The sequence below is a fragment of the Passer domesticus genome, chromosome 34 (assembly GCF_036417665.1).
Source record: "Passer domesticus isolate bPasDom1 chromosome 34, bPasDom1.hap1, whole genome shotgun sequence".
NCBI lineage: Eukaryota > Metazoa > Chordata > Aves > Passeriformes > Passeridae > Passer > Passer domesticus.
This window is the reverse complement of record NC_087507.1, coordinates 1,179,684-1,196,081: the sequence shown is the minus strand read 5'-3', so window position 1 is coordinate 1,196,081 and position 16,398 is coordinate 1,179,684. Positions and strand designations below refer to the sequence as shown.

General features: G+C 56.5%; 1 protein-coding gene across 1 annotated transcript; it reads left to right on the top strand.

The window, feature by feature from the left end:
- Positions 1 to 108: 108 nt before the first annotated feature.
- Positions 109 to 15,286, top strand: RFX1 (regulatory factor X1; the record flags this gene model as incomplete). The annotated part of the gene is given in 16 exon segments (XM_064401998.1): positions 109 to 308; positions 2,743 to 2,862; positions 4,431 to 4,521; positions 4,524 to 4,551; positions 7,682 to 7,728; positions 7,731 to 7,802; positions 7,878 to 7,960; positions 8,937 to 9,072; positions 9,074 to 9,149; positions 10,234 to 10,331; positions 11,131 to 11,280; positions 12,185 to 12,337; positions 12,339 to 12,394; positions 13,402 to 13,555; positions 14,186 to 14,231; positions 14,527 to 15,286. Coding segments are annotated over 16 exon segments (1,851 nt in total), but the record flags the coding sequence as incomplete, so codon positions are not given.
- Between the last annotated feature and the right edge of the window lie 1,112 nt (positions 15,287 to 16,398).

Genomic DNA, 16,398 nt, shown 5'->3' with positions numbered 1-16,398 from the left:
TTCACAAGCAAACCTCAACTGTTCTTTGATTTGCTCAAAGTTTTGGCTCCCAAGCTGGAGCGGGGGGGGTCGGGGCGGGGCTCGGGGCTCGGGGGGTGCGGGTGACCCCCCGTTTGTGCCCCCCAGGTGCAGTGGCTGCTGGACAATTACGAGACGGCCGAGGGGGTGAGCCTGCCCCGCAGCGCGCTCTACTGCCACTACCTGCTGCACTGCCAGGGCCACAAGCTGGAGCCCGTCAACGCCGCCTCCTTCGGCAAGCTCATCCGCTCCGTCTTCATGGGGCTGCGCACGCGCCGCCTGGGCACCAGGTCAGGCCCAAAAAACCCCAAATTCCTAAAAAAAACCCCAAAAAAATCGACAAAAAATCAACAAAAATCAACGTAAAATTCCGCGGTGAGCGCCGCCGTCACAGCGCCCCCTGCAGGGCGCACGGGGCAATTGCAGCGCGCTCCTGAATCAGGGGAGAGCTCAAAAACCCCTAAAAAACTCCGAAAAAAAATAAAAATTCTCCAAAAAAACCCTAAAAAAATCCACCCCAAAAAACCCAAAAAACAGCCCAAAAAACCTAAAAAATAATCCAAAAATCGACGTGAAATTCCGCGGCGAGCGCCACCGTCACAGCGCCCCCTGCAGGGCGCACGGCGCAATTGCAGCGCGCTCCTGAATCAGGGGAGAGCCCAAAAACCCCCAAAAAAACTCCCAAAAAAATCATCCAAAACCCAAAAAAACCCCAAAAAAATCCCCCAAAAATCGATGTGAAATTCCGCGGTGAGCGCCGCCGTCACAGCGCCCCCTGCAGGGCGCACGGCGCAATTGCAGCGCGCTCCTGAATCAGGGGAGAGCTCAAAAACCCCTAAAAAAAACTCCGAAAAAAAATAAAAATTCTCCAAAAAAACCTAAAAAAATCCACCCGAAAAAACCCAAAAAACAGCCCAAAAACCCCCAAAAAATCCCCCAAAAATCGATGTGAAATTCCGCGGCGAGCGCCACCGTCACAGCGCCCCCTGCAGGGCGCACGGCGCAATTGCAGTGCGCTCCTGAATCGGGGGAGAGCCCAAAAACCCCCAAAAAAACTCCCAAAAAAATCATCCAAAAAAATTTCCAAAAAACCCTAAAAAAAATCCACCCAAAAAAACCCAAGAAACCTAAAAAAGAATCCCAAAAATCAACGTGAAATTCTGCGGTGAGCGCGACCGTCACAGCGCCCCCCTGCAGGACACAGGGTGCAATTGCAGTGCATGTGTGTACAATGGAGACCCCCAAAAAGCTCGGAATTGACCCAAGAACCCACCCAGAATCACCCCCAAAAAACTTCTCAATTGCCCCCAAAAATCCCGGAATCTCCCCCCCCCCAAAAAACCCCCAAAAAACCCCCCAAAAAGCGCCATGAGATCTCGCAGTGCCTGTCAGCCTCCTTCGGCAAGCTCATCCGCTCCGTCTTCATGGGGCTGCGCACGCGGCGCCTGGGCACCAGGTCAGCCAGAGAAAAACCCCAAATTCCCAAAAAAAACCCAAAAAATTCAACGAAAAATGCACGAAAATCAATGTGAAAGTCTGGTGTCACAGCGCCCCCTGCAGGGCGCACGGCGCAATTGCAGCGCGCTCCTGAATCGGGGGAGAGCCCAAAAACCCCCAAAAAAACTCCCCAAAAAAATCATCCCAAAAAAATTTCCAAAAAACCCTAAAAAAGTCCACCCAAAAAAACCCAAGAAACCTAAAAAAGAATCCCAAAAATCAACGTGAAATTCTGCGGTTGAGCGCCCACCGTCACAGCGCCCCCTGCAGGACACAGGGTGCAATTGCAGTGCATGTGTGTACAAGGGAGACCCCCCCAAAAAGCTCGGAATTGACCCAAGAACCCACCCAGAAGAGCCCCCAAAAACTTCTCAATTGCCCCCAAAAATCCTGGAATCTCCCCCAAAAGAAAAATCCCCAAAAAATCCCCCAAAAAACGCCATGAAATGTCATAGTAGCCATCAGCGCCGCCTCCTTCGGCAAGCTCATCCGCTCCGTCTTCATGGGGCTGCGCACGTGCCGCCTGGGCACCAGGTCAGGCCCAAAAAAACCCGGAAATTCCTAAAAAAACCCCCCAAAAAAGTGACAAAAATCAATGTAAAAGTCTGGTGTCACAGCGCCCCCTGCAGGGCGCACGGGGTAATTGCAGCGTGCTCCTGAATCAGGGAAGAGCCCAAAAACCCCAAAATATCTCAAAAAAATCTCAAAAGAAATCTCCTAAAAAAATCCCCCCCAAAATCCCCCCGCAAAAAACCCCAAAACACCAAAAAAATAATCCCAAAAATCAACGCAAAATCCCACAGTGAGCGCCACCATCACAGCGCCCCCTGCAGGGCGTGTGCTGCAATTGCAGCGCACTCCTGCGCCAGGGGAGATCCCAAAAACCCAAAAAAAATCTCAGAAAAAAAAATCTCAAAAAAATCTCAAAAAAAAAAACCTCCAAAAAACCTCAAAAAACCCCCAAAAAATCTCCCCCCAAAAGCCCCTCAAAAACCCTCAAAAAACATAAAAAATAATTCCAAAAATCGACGTGAAATTCTGCGGTGAGCGCTGCTGTCACAGCGCCACCTGCAGGGCGTGTGCTGCAATTGCACCCCCCACCCAGGAGGGGATCCAGCCCCCCCAAATCCCCCCAAAAATCCCCAAACCCCCCCCAGAAATCCCCAAACCCCCCCCAAAACTGCCCCAAACCCCCCCCAAACTGCCCCAACCCCCCCCGTTTCGCAGGGGTAACTCCAAGTACCACTACTACGGGCTGCGCATCAAGGCGGGCTCGCCGCTGCTGCGCCTGGTGGAGGACCAGCAGCACCTGGCCATGCGGCAGCAGCCCTTCGCCCAGAAGCAGCGGTGAGCAGCCCCCCAGAGACCCCCTGAACCCCCCCTGGGGAACCCCAAACCCCCCTGGAGACCGCCAAACCCCCCGGAAACTCCTGGGGCCGGCACAGCCCCGAAAACCCCTCAGGAATGTGCTTCAAAACTCCCCCCAAAACCCCCCTGAACCTCCAAACCACCCCAGGAAACTCCTGGAGCCAGCGGAACCTCAAAATCCCCCCGGGATCCCACCTCAAAACCCCCCAAAAAATACCCCCAAAACCCCCCTGAACCCCCAAACCCCCCAAAAACCACCCCAAAAATCCCCCCTGGAGACCCCCAAAACTCCCCTGAACCTCCTGGACCCAGCACAACCCCAAAACCCCCCCCCAGAATCCCCCCTGGAGACCCCCAAAACCCCCCCTGAACCCCCAAAACTCCCCTGAACCTCCTGGACCCAGCACAACCTCAAAATCCCCCAAGAACCACCCCCAAAACCCCCCTGAACCCAGCACAACCCCGAGAGCCCACCCCAAAATCCCCCCTGGAGACCCCCCAAACCCCCCAAAAACCACCTCAAAACCCCCCCAAAAACCCCCCCAAAACCCTCCTGAACCCCCAAACCCCCCAGGAAACCCCTGGAGCCGGCACAACCCCAAAAACCCCCCAGGAAACCCCCCAAAAACCACCCCAAAATCCCCCCCTGGAGACCCCCAAAACGCCCCTGAACCTCCTAGATCCAGCACAACCCCAAAAACCCCCCAGGAACCACCCCCAAAACCCCTCCTGGAGACCCCCAAATCCCCCTGAACCCTCAAACACCCCCCAAAACCCCCCCAGGACCCCCCCAAACCCCCCCCAGGAACCCCCCAGGAACCCCCCAACCCAACAACCCCCCAGAAACCTCCCAAACCCCCCCCCAGAGCCCCCCAGGAACCCCCCAGGAACCACCCCCAAAACCCCCCCTGGAGACCCCCAAATCCCCCTGAACCCTCAAACACCCCCCAGGAACCCCCCAGGACCCCCCCAAACCCCCCCAGAAACCCCCCAGACCCCCCCAAACCCCCCCCCAATCCCACAAAACCCCCCAGGAACCCCCCCAAACCCCCCCAGGACCCCCCAGAGCCCCCCAGGAACCCCCCCAAACCCCCCACTAAAACCCCCCAACCCCCCCCCAGGACCCCCCCAAAACCCCCCAGGACCCCCCCAAACCCCCCCAGGACTCCCCCTAAGACCCCCAAACCCCCCCCCAATCCTACAAAACCCCCCAGGAACCCCCCCAACCCCCCCAAAACCCCCCAGAGCCCCCCCAAACCCCCCAGGACCCCCCCAAACCCCCCCAGAAACCCCCCAGAGCCCCCCAAACCCCCCCCCCTAATCCCACAAAACCCACCAGGAACCCCCCCAAATCCCCCCCAAACCCCCCCAGAAACCCCCAAACCCCCCCAGGACCCCCCCAAAACCCCCCATAACCCCCAGGACCCCCCCAAACCCCCTCAGAGCCCCCCAAATCCCCCCAGAGCCCCCCAAAACCCCCCAACCACCCCCCCCAGGACCCCCCCCAAACCCCCCCAGCCCCCTCCCCTCATTTCCCCTCCCCCCAGGCTGAAGCCGGTGCAGAAGGTGGAGGGGGGGAGGGGTCACCAACGGGGTCTCCTCCGGCCCCGCCCCCCCCCGGCGTCCCCGACATCAGCGCGCAGGTGCAGCAGTACCAGCAGTTCCTGGGTGAGTGCTCCCCAAAAAAAACCCCAAAAGATCAAAAAGAATCCCCAAAAAATTAAAAAAAAAATTAAAAAAAAATTTTTAAAAAAGTCCAAAAAAAATCCCCAAAAAAACAGCTTAAAAAAAAGCCCCCCTCCCCCCCCCCAAAAAAAATCCCCAAATAATTTAAAGAAAATTTGTCCAAGGAAATAAATCCCTAAAGAATAGAGAAACGCCCCGCAAGAAATAAAAAAAAATCCCAAAAAAAAATTTTTTAAAAAGTCCCCCCCCCAAAAAAACATCCCCAAAAATTTTTTTTTAAAAAGTCGCAAAAAAAAACCCCAAAAACCCTCCAAAAAAAAAAAAAACAAAAGAAACCCAAAACACAAAACCAAAAAAAAATTCCCAAAAAACAATTTAAAAAAATCTAAGGAAATAAATCCCAAAAAAATAAAGAAAGCCTCCCCGAAAAATAAAAAATAAAAATCCCCAAAAAAATTAAAAAAAAATTCCCCCTCAAAAAAAAAAAGAAAAAAATCCCAAAAATATAAAAATAAATCCCCTTAAAAAATAAAAATAAATCCCCCCCCCAAAAAAAAAATCCCCCAAAAAATTAAAATAAATTCCGAAGAAATAAAAATAAATCCCAAAAAATTAAAATAAATCCAAAAAATAAAAAAATCCTGAAAAACTAAAAATAAATCCCCAAAAAATAAAAATAAATCCCCAAAAAAATAAAAATAAATCCCCAAAAAATAAAAATAAACCCAAAAAATAAAAATCCCCCAAAAATAAAAATAAATCCCCAAAGAATAAAAAAATAAATCCCCCCAAAAATAAAAATAAACCCAAAAAATAATAATCCCCCAAAAATAAAAATAAATCCCCAAAGAATAAAAAATAAATCCCCCAAAAATAAAAATAAATCCCCCCCCAAAAAAAAAAATCCCCCAAAAAATAAAAATAAATCCCCAAAAAAATAAAAATAAATCCCCAAAATTTTTTTTTTAAAAAACCCCAAAATTTTTTCAGCTTCCCCCCCACAAACCCCACCCCCCCCATGAAGAAACCCCCCCCTTAAAGATTTTGGGCCCCCCTGACCCTCCCCTCCCCCCCCCAGACGCCTCCCGCGCGCTGCCCCGAGTTCCCCCAAAATTAGAAAAAAAAATGCCAAAAATATAAAAAATAAATCCACAAAAAATAAAAATAAATCCCCCCAAAAAATAGAAATAGATCCCCACCAAAATAAAAATAAATCCCCTCAAAACATAAAAATAAATCCCCAAAGAATAAAAAAAAAATTCCCAAAAAAAACCCCCAAAAAATAAAAATAAACCCCCCAAAAAAACAAAAATAAAATCCCCCAAAAATAAAGATAAATAAAGATAAATCCCCCAAAGATTTTTCTAAAAATACCCAACAATTTTTTTGCCTTCCCCCCAACGACCCCCACCCCCCCCCGAGCATTTCAGGGTCCCTGTGCCCCCCTGACCCCTCCCCTCCCCCCCCCAGCATTTTCGGGGGTCCCTTTGCCCCCCCCGACCCTCTCCCCCTCCCCCCCAGCATTTCGGGGGTCCCTTTTGGCCCCCCCTGACCCCCTCCCCCCCCAGACGCCTCCCGCTCCCTGCCTGAGTTCCCCCAAAATTAAAAAAAAAATCCCAAAAATATAAAAATAAATCCCCCAAAAATAAAATAAATCCCCCCCCAAAAATCCCCCAAAAAATGAAAATAAATCCCCAGAAAAATAGAAATAAATCCCCAAAAACCCAAAAATAAATCCCAAAAAATAAAAATAAATCCCAAAAAATAAAAATAAACCCAAAAAATAAAAATCCCCCAAAAATAAAAATAAATCCCCAAATAATAAAAAATAAATCCCCCCAAAAATAAAAATAAATCCCAAAAAATCCCCGAAAACATTAAAAAAAAACCCCCCAAAAATTAAAATAAATCCCCAAATTTTTTTTTACAAAACCCCAAAATTTTTTCAGCTTCCCCCCCACAAACCCCACCCCCCCCATGAAGAAACCCCCCCCCCTTAAAGATTTTGGGCCCCCCTGACCCTCCCCTCCCCCCAGACGCCTCCCGCGCGCTGCCCGAGTTCCCCCAAAATTAGAAAAAAAAAATGCCAAAAATATAAAAATAAATCCCACAAAAGAATAAAAACAAATCCCAATAAAAATAAAAATAAAACCCCCCCAAAAATAAAAATAATCCCAAAAAAAAATCCCAAAAAAATAAAAATAATTCCACAAAAAATAAAAATAAATCCACAAAAAATAAAAATAAATCCCCCCAAAAAATAGAAATAGATCCCCACCAAAATAAAAATAAATCCCCTCAAAACATAAAAATAAATCCCCAAAGAATAAAAAAAATTCCCAAAAAAAAACCCCCAAAAAATAAAAAATAAACCCCCCAAAAAAACAAAAATAAATCCGCCAAAAATAAAGATAAATAAAGATAAATCCCCCAAAGATTTTTCTAAAAATACCCCAAAAATTTTTTTTGCCTTCCCCCAACGACCCCCCCCACCCCCCCCGAGCATTTCGGGGTCCCCTGTGCCCCCCCTGACCCCTCTCCCCCCCCCCCCCCAGACGCCTCCCGCTCGCTGCCCGAGTTCCCCCAAAATTAAAAAAAAAATCCCAAAAATATAAAAATAAATCCCCCAAAAATAAAATAAATCCCCCCCCAAAAATCCCCCAAAAAATGAAAATAAATCCCAGAAAAATAGAAATAAATCCCCAAAAACCCAAAAATAAATCCCAAAAAATAAAAATAAATCCCAAAAAATAAAAATAAACCCAAAAAATAAAAATAAATCCCAAAAAATAAAAATCCCCCAAAGATAAAAATAAATCCCCAAAGAATAAAAAATAAATCCCCCAAAAAATAAAAATAAATCCCCAAAAAAATAAAAATAAATCCCAAAAAATAAAAATAAACCCAAAAAATAAAAATCCCCCAAAAATAAAAATAAATCCCCGAAAACATTAAAAAAAAAACCCCAAAAATTAAAATAAATCCTCCAAAATTTTTTTTTAAAAAACCCCAAATTTTTTTCAGCTTTCCCGCCACAAACCCCACCCCCCCCATGAAGAAACCCCCCCCCCCTTTAAAGATTTTGCCCCCCCTGACCCTCCCCTCCCCCCAGACGCCTCCCGCTCGCTGCCCGAGTTCCCGGCCCTGGAGCTGCCGGGCCGGGGCCCGTGCCCGAGGGCGCGGGGCCCGAGGACGTGCGGATGTTCCAGCAGCTCTACCGGGAGCACTGCGAGGTGGGGCCCCCCCCCGAGCCCCCTCCCCACGCGGGGGGAGCCCCCCCTGAGCCCCCTGTGCCCCTCCCCCCCCAGGCCATCGTGGACGTGATGATCAACCTGCAGTTCTCGCTGGTGGAGACGCTCTGGAAGAGCTTCTGGCGCTGCAGCGGCGACAGCGAGGCGTGAGGGGGGGGCCCAATATTGGGGAGGGGGTCCCGGATATTGGGGAGGGGTCTGCGGGGCTGGGGGGCAGCGAGGAGTGGAGGGGAGGGGGGTTTTGGGGGGTCCTGGGGGTGTGGGGAGATGTGGATGTTGGGGTGTGCTGGGATTTGGGGGGGGTCCCCGAATATTGGGGAGGGGTCCCCAGAATTGGGGAGGGGTCTGCGGGGCTGGGGGGCAGCGAGGAGTCGGGGGGGGAGGGGGTTTTGGGGGGTCCTGGGGGTGTGGGGGGATGTGGGTATTGGGAAATCTGGGGTTTGGGGGGTGATGGGGTTCTGAATTTGGGGGTCCCCGAAATTGGGGAGGGGTCTGCAGGGCTGGGGGGGCACTGAGGAGTGGAGGGGAGGAGGTTTTGGGGGGTCCTGGGGGTGTTGGGGGTGTTGGGGATGTTGGGGTTCGCTGGGATTTGGGGTGATTTGGGGGGTGCTGGGGTGGGATGTGGGGGTGCTTTGGGGGGGGTCCCCCCGGTGTTCTGGGTCCCCCCGGTGTTTTTTGGGGTCCCCCCGGTGTGGGGTGACCCTGTGCCCCCATCCCCAAGTTTTAGGGTTCCCCCCGATGTTCTGGGTCCCCCCTGGTGTTTTGGGTCCCCCGGTGTTCTGGGTCCCCCGGTGTTTTGGGGTCCCCCCCGGTGTTTTTTTGGGGTCCCCCCGGTGTTCTGGGTCCCCCGGTGTTTTGGGTCCCCCCCGGTGTTTTGGGGTGCCCCCCGGTTCTGGGTCCCCCCCCCGGTGTTTTGGGTCCCCCCGGTGTTCTGGGTCCTCTGGTGTTGTTCTGGGCCCCCCCGGTGTTTTGGGGTCCCCCCGGTGTTTGTTTTGGGGTCCCCTCGGTGTTTTGGGGTCCCCCCGGTGTTGTTTTGGGGTCCCCCTGATGTTCTGGGTCCCCCCCCGGTGTTTTGGGTCCCCCCGGTGTTCTGGGTCCCCCGGTGTTGTTCTGGGTCCCCCCTGGTGTTTTGGGGTGCCCCCGGTTTTGGGGTGACCCCTGCGCCCGTCCCCCAGGCAGGAGGAGGTCCGAGCGGCGCCTGCCGCGGCGGCGGCTGCTGCTGCTGGCCCGGCTGGAGCCGGTGCTGCGCTGGGGTGCGCGACTGCGACCACGCCCTGTACCAGGGGCTGGTGGAGATCCTGGTGCCCGACGTGCTGCGCCCCATCCCCAGTGAGCCCCGCACCCCAAAATCCCCCAAAACACCCCAAAAATCCCACCCAGGAAACCGCCCCGAACCTGGCACGGCCCCAAAATCACAGATACACCCCAAAATCAAGACACCCCACGCCCTGTACCAGGGGCTGGTGGAGATCCTGGTGCCCGACGTGCTGCGCCCCATCCCCAGTGAGCCCCGAACCCCAAAAACATCCCTGAACCCCAAAACCCCACCAGGAACCGCCCGAACCCGGCACGGCCCCAAAATCCCCAAAATCACAGGCACACCTAAACTGTACCAGGGGCTGGTGGAGATCCTGGTGCCCGACGTGCTGCGCCCCATCCCCAGTGAGCCCCGCCACCCCAAAACCCCAAAAACACCCCAAAAACCCCACCAGGAACCGCCCCAAAACCCCTAAACCCAGCAACGGCCCCAAAAACCCCAAAACGCCCCAAAATCACACACCCAAAACCCCCTCAAGAACCTCCCTGACCCAGCACGGACCCCCTAAAACCCCCCAAAAACCCCAAAACGGAACCCACCTTTCCCCAAAGCCCCCCCAGGCAGAATCCACACCCCCAAATTTTCATTGAAGCCCCCAAAATCCCATTTTACCCCCCAAAATCCCATTTTACCCCCTCAAAATCTCTTTCCCCCCCCCAAAATCCCATTTCACCCCCCAAATCCCATTCCCCTCCCCCAAAATCCCATTTCTCCCCCCAAAATCCCATTTTACCCCCCCAAAATCCCATTTCTCCCCCCAAAATCCCATTTCCCCCCCAAAAATCCCATTTTGCCCCCCCAAAATCCCATTTCCCCCCCCCAAAATCCCATTTCCCCCCCAAAAATCCCATTTTGCCCCCCAAAATCCCATTCCCCCCCCCTCAAAATCTCATTCCCCCCCCCAAAATCCCATTTTACCCCCCCAAAATCCCATTTCCCCCCCCAAAAATCCCATTTCCCCCCCCAAAATCCCATTTTACCCCCCAAATCCCATTCCCCTCCCCCAAAACTCCATTTCTCCCCCCCAAAATCCCATTTTGGCCCCCCCAAATCCCATTTCCCCCCCCAAAAATCCCAAATTTCCCCCTTTCCCAGGTGCCCTCACCCAGGCCATCCGTAACTTTGCCAAGAGCCTGGAGAGCTGGCTGGGCAACGCCATGGTCAGCATGCCCGAGGAGCTGGTCAGGGTCAAGGTGGGTCTGGGGGCTTTTTGGGGGGTCTGGGGTCTTTAGGGGGTCCCCAGGGGCCTTTGCAGAGAGGGTACGGGTCTTGCAGAGGGGTTTTGGGGGGTCCTTGGGGTGACCCCAAGGTGTTTTGGGGGGGTCCTGGGGTCGTTTAGGGGGCTCTGGGGCTTCCTGGGGGTGTCCTGGGGTAATTTAGGGGGGTCCTGGGATCTTTTGGGGGGGGTCTCAAGGTCTTTTGGGGGGGGTCTGGGGGCTTTTTGGGGGGGTCTGGGGGGTCTTTTGGGGGGATCCTGGAGTTGTTTAGGGAGGTCCTGGGGTTGTTTTGGGTCTTCCAGAGAGGTTTGGGGGTGGTCCTGGAGCTTTTTGGGAGGTGGCCCCCGAGCCCTGGGGTGGGGTTTGGGGGGTCACAGTGGCTCTGGGGGGCTCTGAGGGTCCCCGAGGTGCCCCCAGCCCCATTTCGGTGCCCCCCAGTGCGGCGGCAGCGGGCGCCTTTGCCCAGACCCTGCGCCGGTACACCCACACACACAGGAGCCCTGGGGGGCTCACAGTGGGTCTGGGGGCTCACAGTGGGTCTGGGGGGGCTCTGAGGGCTCTGGGGGGTGCCCCCCCTGCCCTGCCCGGGGTGCCCCCCGTGCCCCCCAGGCAGCGGCAGCGGGCGCCTTTGCCCAGACCCTGCGCCGGTACCCCCCCGCACACGCAGAGCCCTGGGGGGCTCACAGTGGGTCTGGGGGGCTCACAGTGGGTCTGGGGGGGCTCTGAGGGGTCTGGGGGTGCCCCCCTGACCCGGGGTGCCCCCCGTGCCCCCCAGGCGGCGGCAGCGGGCGCCTTTGCCCAGACCCTGCGCCGGTACACGTCCCTGAACCACCTGGCGCAGGCGGCGCGCGCCGTGCTGCAGAACACGGCCCAGATCAGCCAAATGCTCAGCGACCTCAACCGCGTGGACTTCGCCAACGTGCAGGTCTGGGGGCACCCCAAATGGGGCTGGGGGCGCTGAAACACGGCTGGGGGACCCCGGAATGGGGCTGGGGGTGCTGAAACGGGCACCCCAAAGTGGCCTGAGGGGCTGGGGGACCCCGAAATGGGGCTGGGGGTCACCGAAATGGGGCTGGGGGTGCCGAAATGGGGCTGGGGGACCCCGAAATGGGGATGGGGGCACCGGAATGGGGCTGGGGTCTCTCTGGTGTCCATCCCCCCCATTCCCGGTCCCCCCCCACCCCCCGGTGTCTCCGCCGTGCCCGGGCGGGGCCGGGGTCTCTCCGGGGTCTCTCCAGTGCCCTTCCCCACCCAGTCCCGGTCCCTCCGGTGTCCAGCCCCCATTCCCGGTTTTTCACGGTTTTTCCTGGTTCCTATTCCTGGTTTTTCCTATTCCCATTCAATCCCGGGTTTTCCGGTGCCGCTGCGAGGCGCGCGTGGTGCAGCGCCTGGAGCAGGATTTCCGTTTTTTCCTGTTTTTTCCATTTTTTCCCCAGTTCCCCGCAGTGTCCAGCCCCCATTCCCGTTTTTTTCCCGGTTTTTCCCGGTTCCTATCCCCATTCAATCCCGGTTTTTCCCGGTTTGGGTTCCAGGAGCAGGCGGCCTGGGTGTTGCCGCTGCGAGGCGCGCGTGGTGCAGCGCCTGGAGCAGGATTTCCCGGTTCCAATCCCGGTTTTTCCCGGTTTTTCCCGGTTCCAATCCCGGTTTTTCCCGGTTCCCATCCCGGTTCCAATCCCGGTTTTCCCCGTGTCCATTCCAGGAGCAGGCGGCCTGGGTGTGCCGCTGCGAGGCGCGCTGTGTGCAGCGCCTGGAGCAGGATTTCCCGGTTTTTCCCGGTTTTTCCCGTTTTTTTCCCGGTTCCAATCCCGGTTTTTCCCGGTGTCCCACAGGAGCAGGCGGCCTGGGTGTGCCGCTGCGAGGCGCGCGTGGTGCAGCGCCTGGAGCAGGATTTCAAGGCCACGCTGGGCCAGCAGCACTCGCTGGAGCAGTGGGCGGCCTGGCTGGACGCCGTGGTGGCCAAAGTGCTGCGGCCACACCTGGGCACGCCCGGGGCTGCCCCGCGCCGCCAAGCTCTTCCTGCTCAAGTGGTCCTTCTACAGGTGAGGGCAGCCCCAACGCGCAGGGGAGGCACCCCAAAAACAGCCCAAAACCAGCCCCAAAATACAGCGGGAGGCACCCCAAAAACACCCTGAAAACAACCCAAAAACAGCCCCAAAAACAGCCCAAAACCGGCCCCAAATACAGTGAGAGACACCCTAAAAATACCCTAAAAACACACCAAAAACAGCCCCAAAACCAGCCCCAAAATACAGCGGGAGGCACCCCAAAAACACCCTGAAAACAACCCAAAAACAGCCCCAAGAACACCCTAAAAACATTCCAAAAACAGCCCCAAAATACAGGGGAGGCACCCCAAAAAACACCCTAAAAACACACCGAAAACAGCCCCAAAAACAGCCCAAAACCAGCCCAAAAACAGCCTCAAAATACAGGGGAGGCACCCCAAAAACACAACGAAAACAGCCCCAAAAACAGCCCTAAAATACAGTGAGAGACACCCCAAAATCAGCCCCAAAATACAGCAGGAGGCACCCAAAACCAGCCCAGAAACAGCCCCAAAACCACCCCAAAACAGCCCCAAAAACAGCCCCAAAAACAGCCCCAAAACCAGCCCCAGAGACAGCGGGAGCCACCCCAAAAACACCCTAAAAACACACCGAAAACAGCCTCCCTACAGCCCCTCCCCAGGCCCCCAAAAGCCCCCTAAACCTCCCTCCCCAAAGCCCCCCAACCCCCCCAGAGCCCTCGGTGCCCCTCTCCCCAGCCCCCCAAAGCCCCCCAAAACCCCCCAGACCCCCCAAACCCCCCCATAGCCCCCCTAACCCCCTCCCCAGCCTCCTAAAGCCCCCCAAACCCCCTCCCCAGCCCCCCCAAAGCCCCTCAAAGACCCCCAAAGCCCCCCAAACCCCCCTCCCCAGCCCCCCCAAAGCCCCTCAAAGCCCCCCAAAGCCCCCTAACCCCCCCTCCCCAGCCTCCTAAAGCCCCCCAAACCCCCTCCCCAGCCCCCCCCAAGCCCCCCGAGCCCCCCTAACGCGGTGCCCCCCAGCTCCATGGTGATCCGGGACCTGACCCTGCGCAGCGCCGCCAGCTTCGGCTCCTTCCACCTCATCCGCCTGCTCTACGACGAGTACATGTACTACCTGGTGGAGCAGCGCGTGGCACGGGCGCGGGGCACCTGCCCCATCGCCGTCATGGGCGAGGTGGGCACCAGGGGGGCACGGGGAGGGGGTACAGAGCCGGTCTGGGGGGGGTTTGGGGAGGTTTGGGGGGGTTTGGGGCAGGTTTGGGGCAGGTTTGGGGGTCCCTGTGTCACCCAGGGGAGTGGGGGCAGCTCAGGGCAGCTGCCCCATCGCCCTCGTGGGCACGGGGGGCACGGGCAGGGGTCCCTGGGGGGGTTTGGGGCAGGTTTGGGGCAGGTTCTGGGGGGGTTTGGGGCAGGTTTGGAGGGGCCTCAGGTCAGGTTTTGGGGTTCAGGGCAAGTTTTTGGGTCTCAGGGCAGGTTTGGGGGGTCCCAGGGGAGTTTGGGGGGGTCCCTGGGGGGGTTTGGGGAGGTTCAGAGCAGATTTGGGGGGTCTCAGGTCAGGTTTTGGGGTTCAGGACAGGTTTGGGGGATCCCTGGGGGGTTTGGGGGGTCCCTGGGGGGGTTTGGGGGTCTCAGGTCAGGTTTGGGGGGACCCCCCCTCACCTGCATCCCCTGGGGTCCCATCGCTGTCATCATGGCGGGGAGGGGGGTGACACTTTTGGGGGGGCTTCCCGAGGGGTTTCGGGGGTGTGACCCCCCCAACCCCCCCAAATTTGCCCCCCCCCCATTTTCCTCCCTCCCCCCACAGTTTGCCAACCTCACGAGCTCCCTGAACTCGCAGGACCCCGACAAAGGTGGGTGACCCCCCCCAAAAAAATGGGGAGACCCGCCCAAAAAAGGGGGAGACCCCCCCCCAAAAAATGAGGAGACCCCTCCCAAACCAGTGAGAGGGGGGCTGTTACTGTGGGGGAGGGGGGATTCTGGGTGGGGAGGGGTCAATTCGGGGATTTAATTATTAATTTTATTTTAATTATTGTAATTACGTTTCGGGTTCAATTTGGGGGGGGGGGGGGGTGGGTTAAATTCCGGAACTTTCCACCACTGGATTTTTATTTTTATTTTTATTTGGGGGGGGGGTCACCCGCACAGACGAGGACGAGGAGGAGGAGGAGGAGAGCGACGAAGAGCTGCCGGCAGAGCTGGGGCTGGGGGGGGGGCGAGGGCCCCCCCGATGCTCTGGAGCCCCCCCTGGAGCCCCCCCTGGACCCCCCCCCGGCCAAGCTGCCCCGGGCCGACCCCCGGGGGGGGCTCTTCGTGCAGGCGCTGCCCTCCAGCTGAGCCCCCCGCCCCCCCCGGGGGGCACAATGTGCCTTAAGCCGCGCCGGGACCGTGCCAAAGCCCCCCGCCCCCCCGGGATGGCCCCTCCCCCCGGGGGTCCTGGGGAGGGGGGGGTGGGTGGGGGAGGGGAACCGGGGGGGGGCAGGGAATGAACCCCCCCTCCCCCCCATCCTGCAGTGCCGCCCCCCCCTCCCCCTCCCCCGCTGCCTTACGCCCCCCCCCCCCGCATGTCGGGCCCCTCCCCCCCCCAGCGCTTCGCCCCGCCCCCCCCCGTCTCGATTTTGGCGTTTTTGGGTCATTTTGTGCTTTGTGCCCCCCGCGGGGGGAGGGGCCGTGTCCGTGTGGAAATTGAAGCCAAACCTGGAATTGTTTTGGGGAGGGGGGGGGTGGGGTTTGGGGGGGGGGTCTGGGGGGGGGTGGGGTGGGTTGGGGTTTGCCCCCCCCCTGCCCCCATCCCTCCCCTCCCCCCCCAGCGTGTGCCCCCCGCCCCTCCCCCCCTGCAGACGCTGTTTTTTACCTTTTGTAGCTTCTTTGTAAAAGGAATAAAAAGCGACGGCGGTGTCGGGCCGGGCCTGCCTGGGGGGGGGGGGGGGTCACCCCAAAATTCCTGACCCCAAAACTGCCCCAAAACCAGCCCCAAATCCCGGCCAATCACCCCAAAATCCCTGCCCCCAAAACTGCCCCAAAATCCCTGAAACCAGCCCCAAATCCTGGACAATCACCCCAAAATCCCTTCCCCCAAAATCCCCCAAAACCAGCCCCAAATCCCGGCCAATCACCCCAAAATCCCTGCCCCCCAAAATCCCTGAAATGAGCCCCAAATTCCAGCCAATGACCCCAAAACTGCCCCCAAAATCCTCCCAAAATGTCCAAAACCAGCCCCAAATCCCTGCCCCCAAAATGAGCCCCAAATCCCAGCCAATCCCAAAGTAAAATCCCTGCCCCCAAAACTGCCCCAAAATCCCTGAAATGAGCCCCAAATCCCCAAAATGAGCCCCAAATCCCAGCCAATGACCCCAAAATCTCTGCCCCAAAATCCCCGAAATGAGCCCCGAAGTGGCACAAAGTGGAAACAGGAATTTTTATTTTGGGGAGGGGGATTTGAGGTGCTCCCCCCCCCATAAAACACTGGATGGCAAAAAGAGACGTAAAAACAACGGAAAAAGGGAAAAATGATAAAAAAAATAAGGAACCCAAGGCCCCAAAGGGGGCGGGGCTGGGGCCGTGCCGGGTGGATCCAGGTGTGACAGCGGGGCCGGGTGGCACCAGGGGTGTCCCCAGGGGTGGCACAGGTACCCCCAGGGTGTCCCAGGGGTGTCCCCAGGAGTGTCACAGCTGTCCCAGATGTCTCAGGGGTGTCCCAGGTGATGTCCCAGGTGTCTCAGGGGTGTCCCCCGGTGTCACAGCACGATCCAGGTGTGTCCCTACCTGTCCCCAGGGGACATCCTGTGTCCCCAGGTATCCCAGGGATGTCCCCAGCTGTCCCCAGGGGCATCCTAGGTGTCCCACGTGTCCCAAGGATGTCCCCAGGGATGTCTCCAGGTGCCCCAGGGGTGTCACAGGGATGTCCCCAGGTGTCCCCAGCTGTCCCCAGTGACCCCGGGATGTCCCCAGGGATGTCCCAGGTGTCCCCAGGTATCCCAGGGATGTCCCCAGGTGTCCAAGGGATGTCCCCAGGTGTGT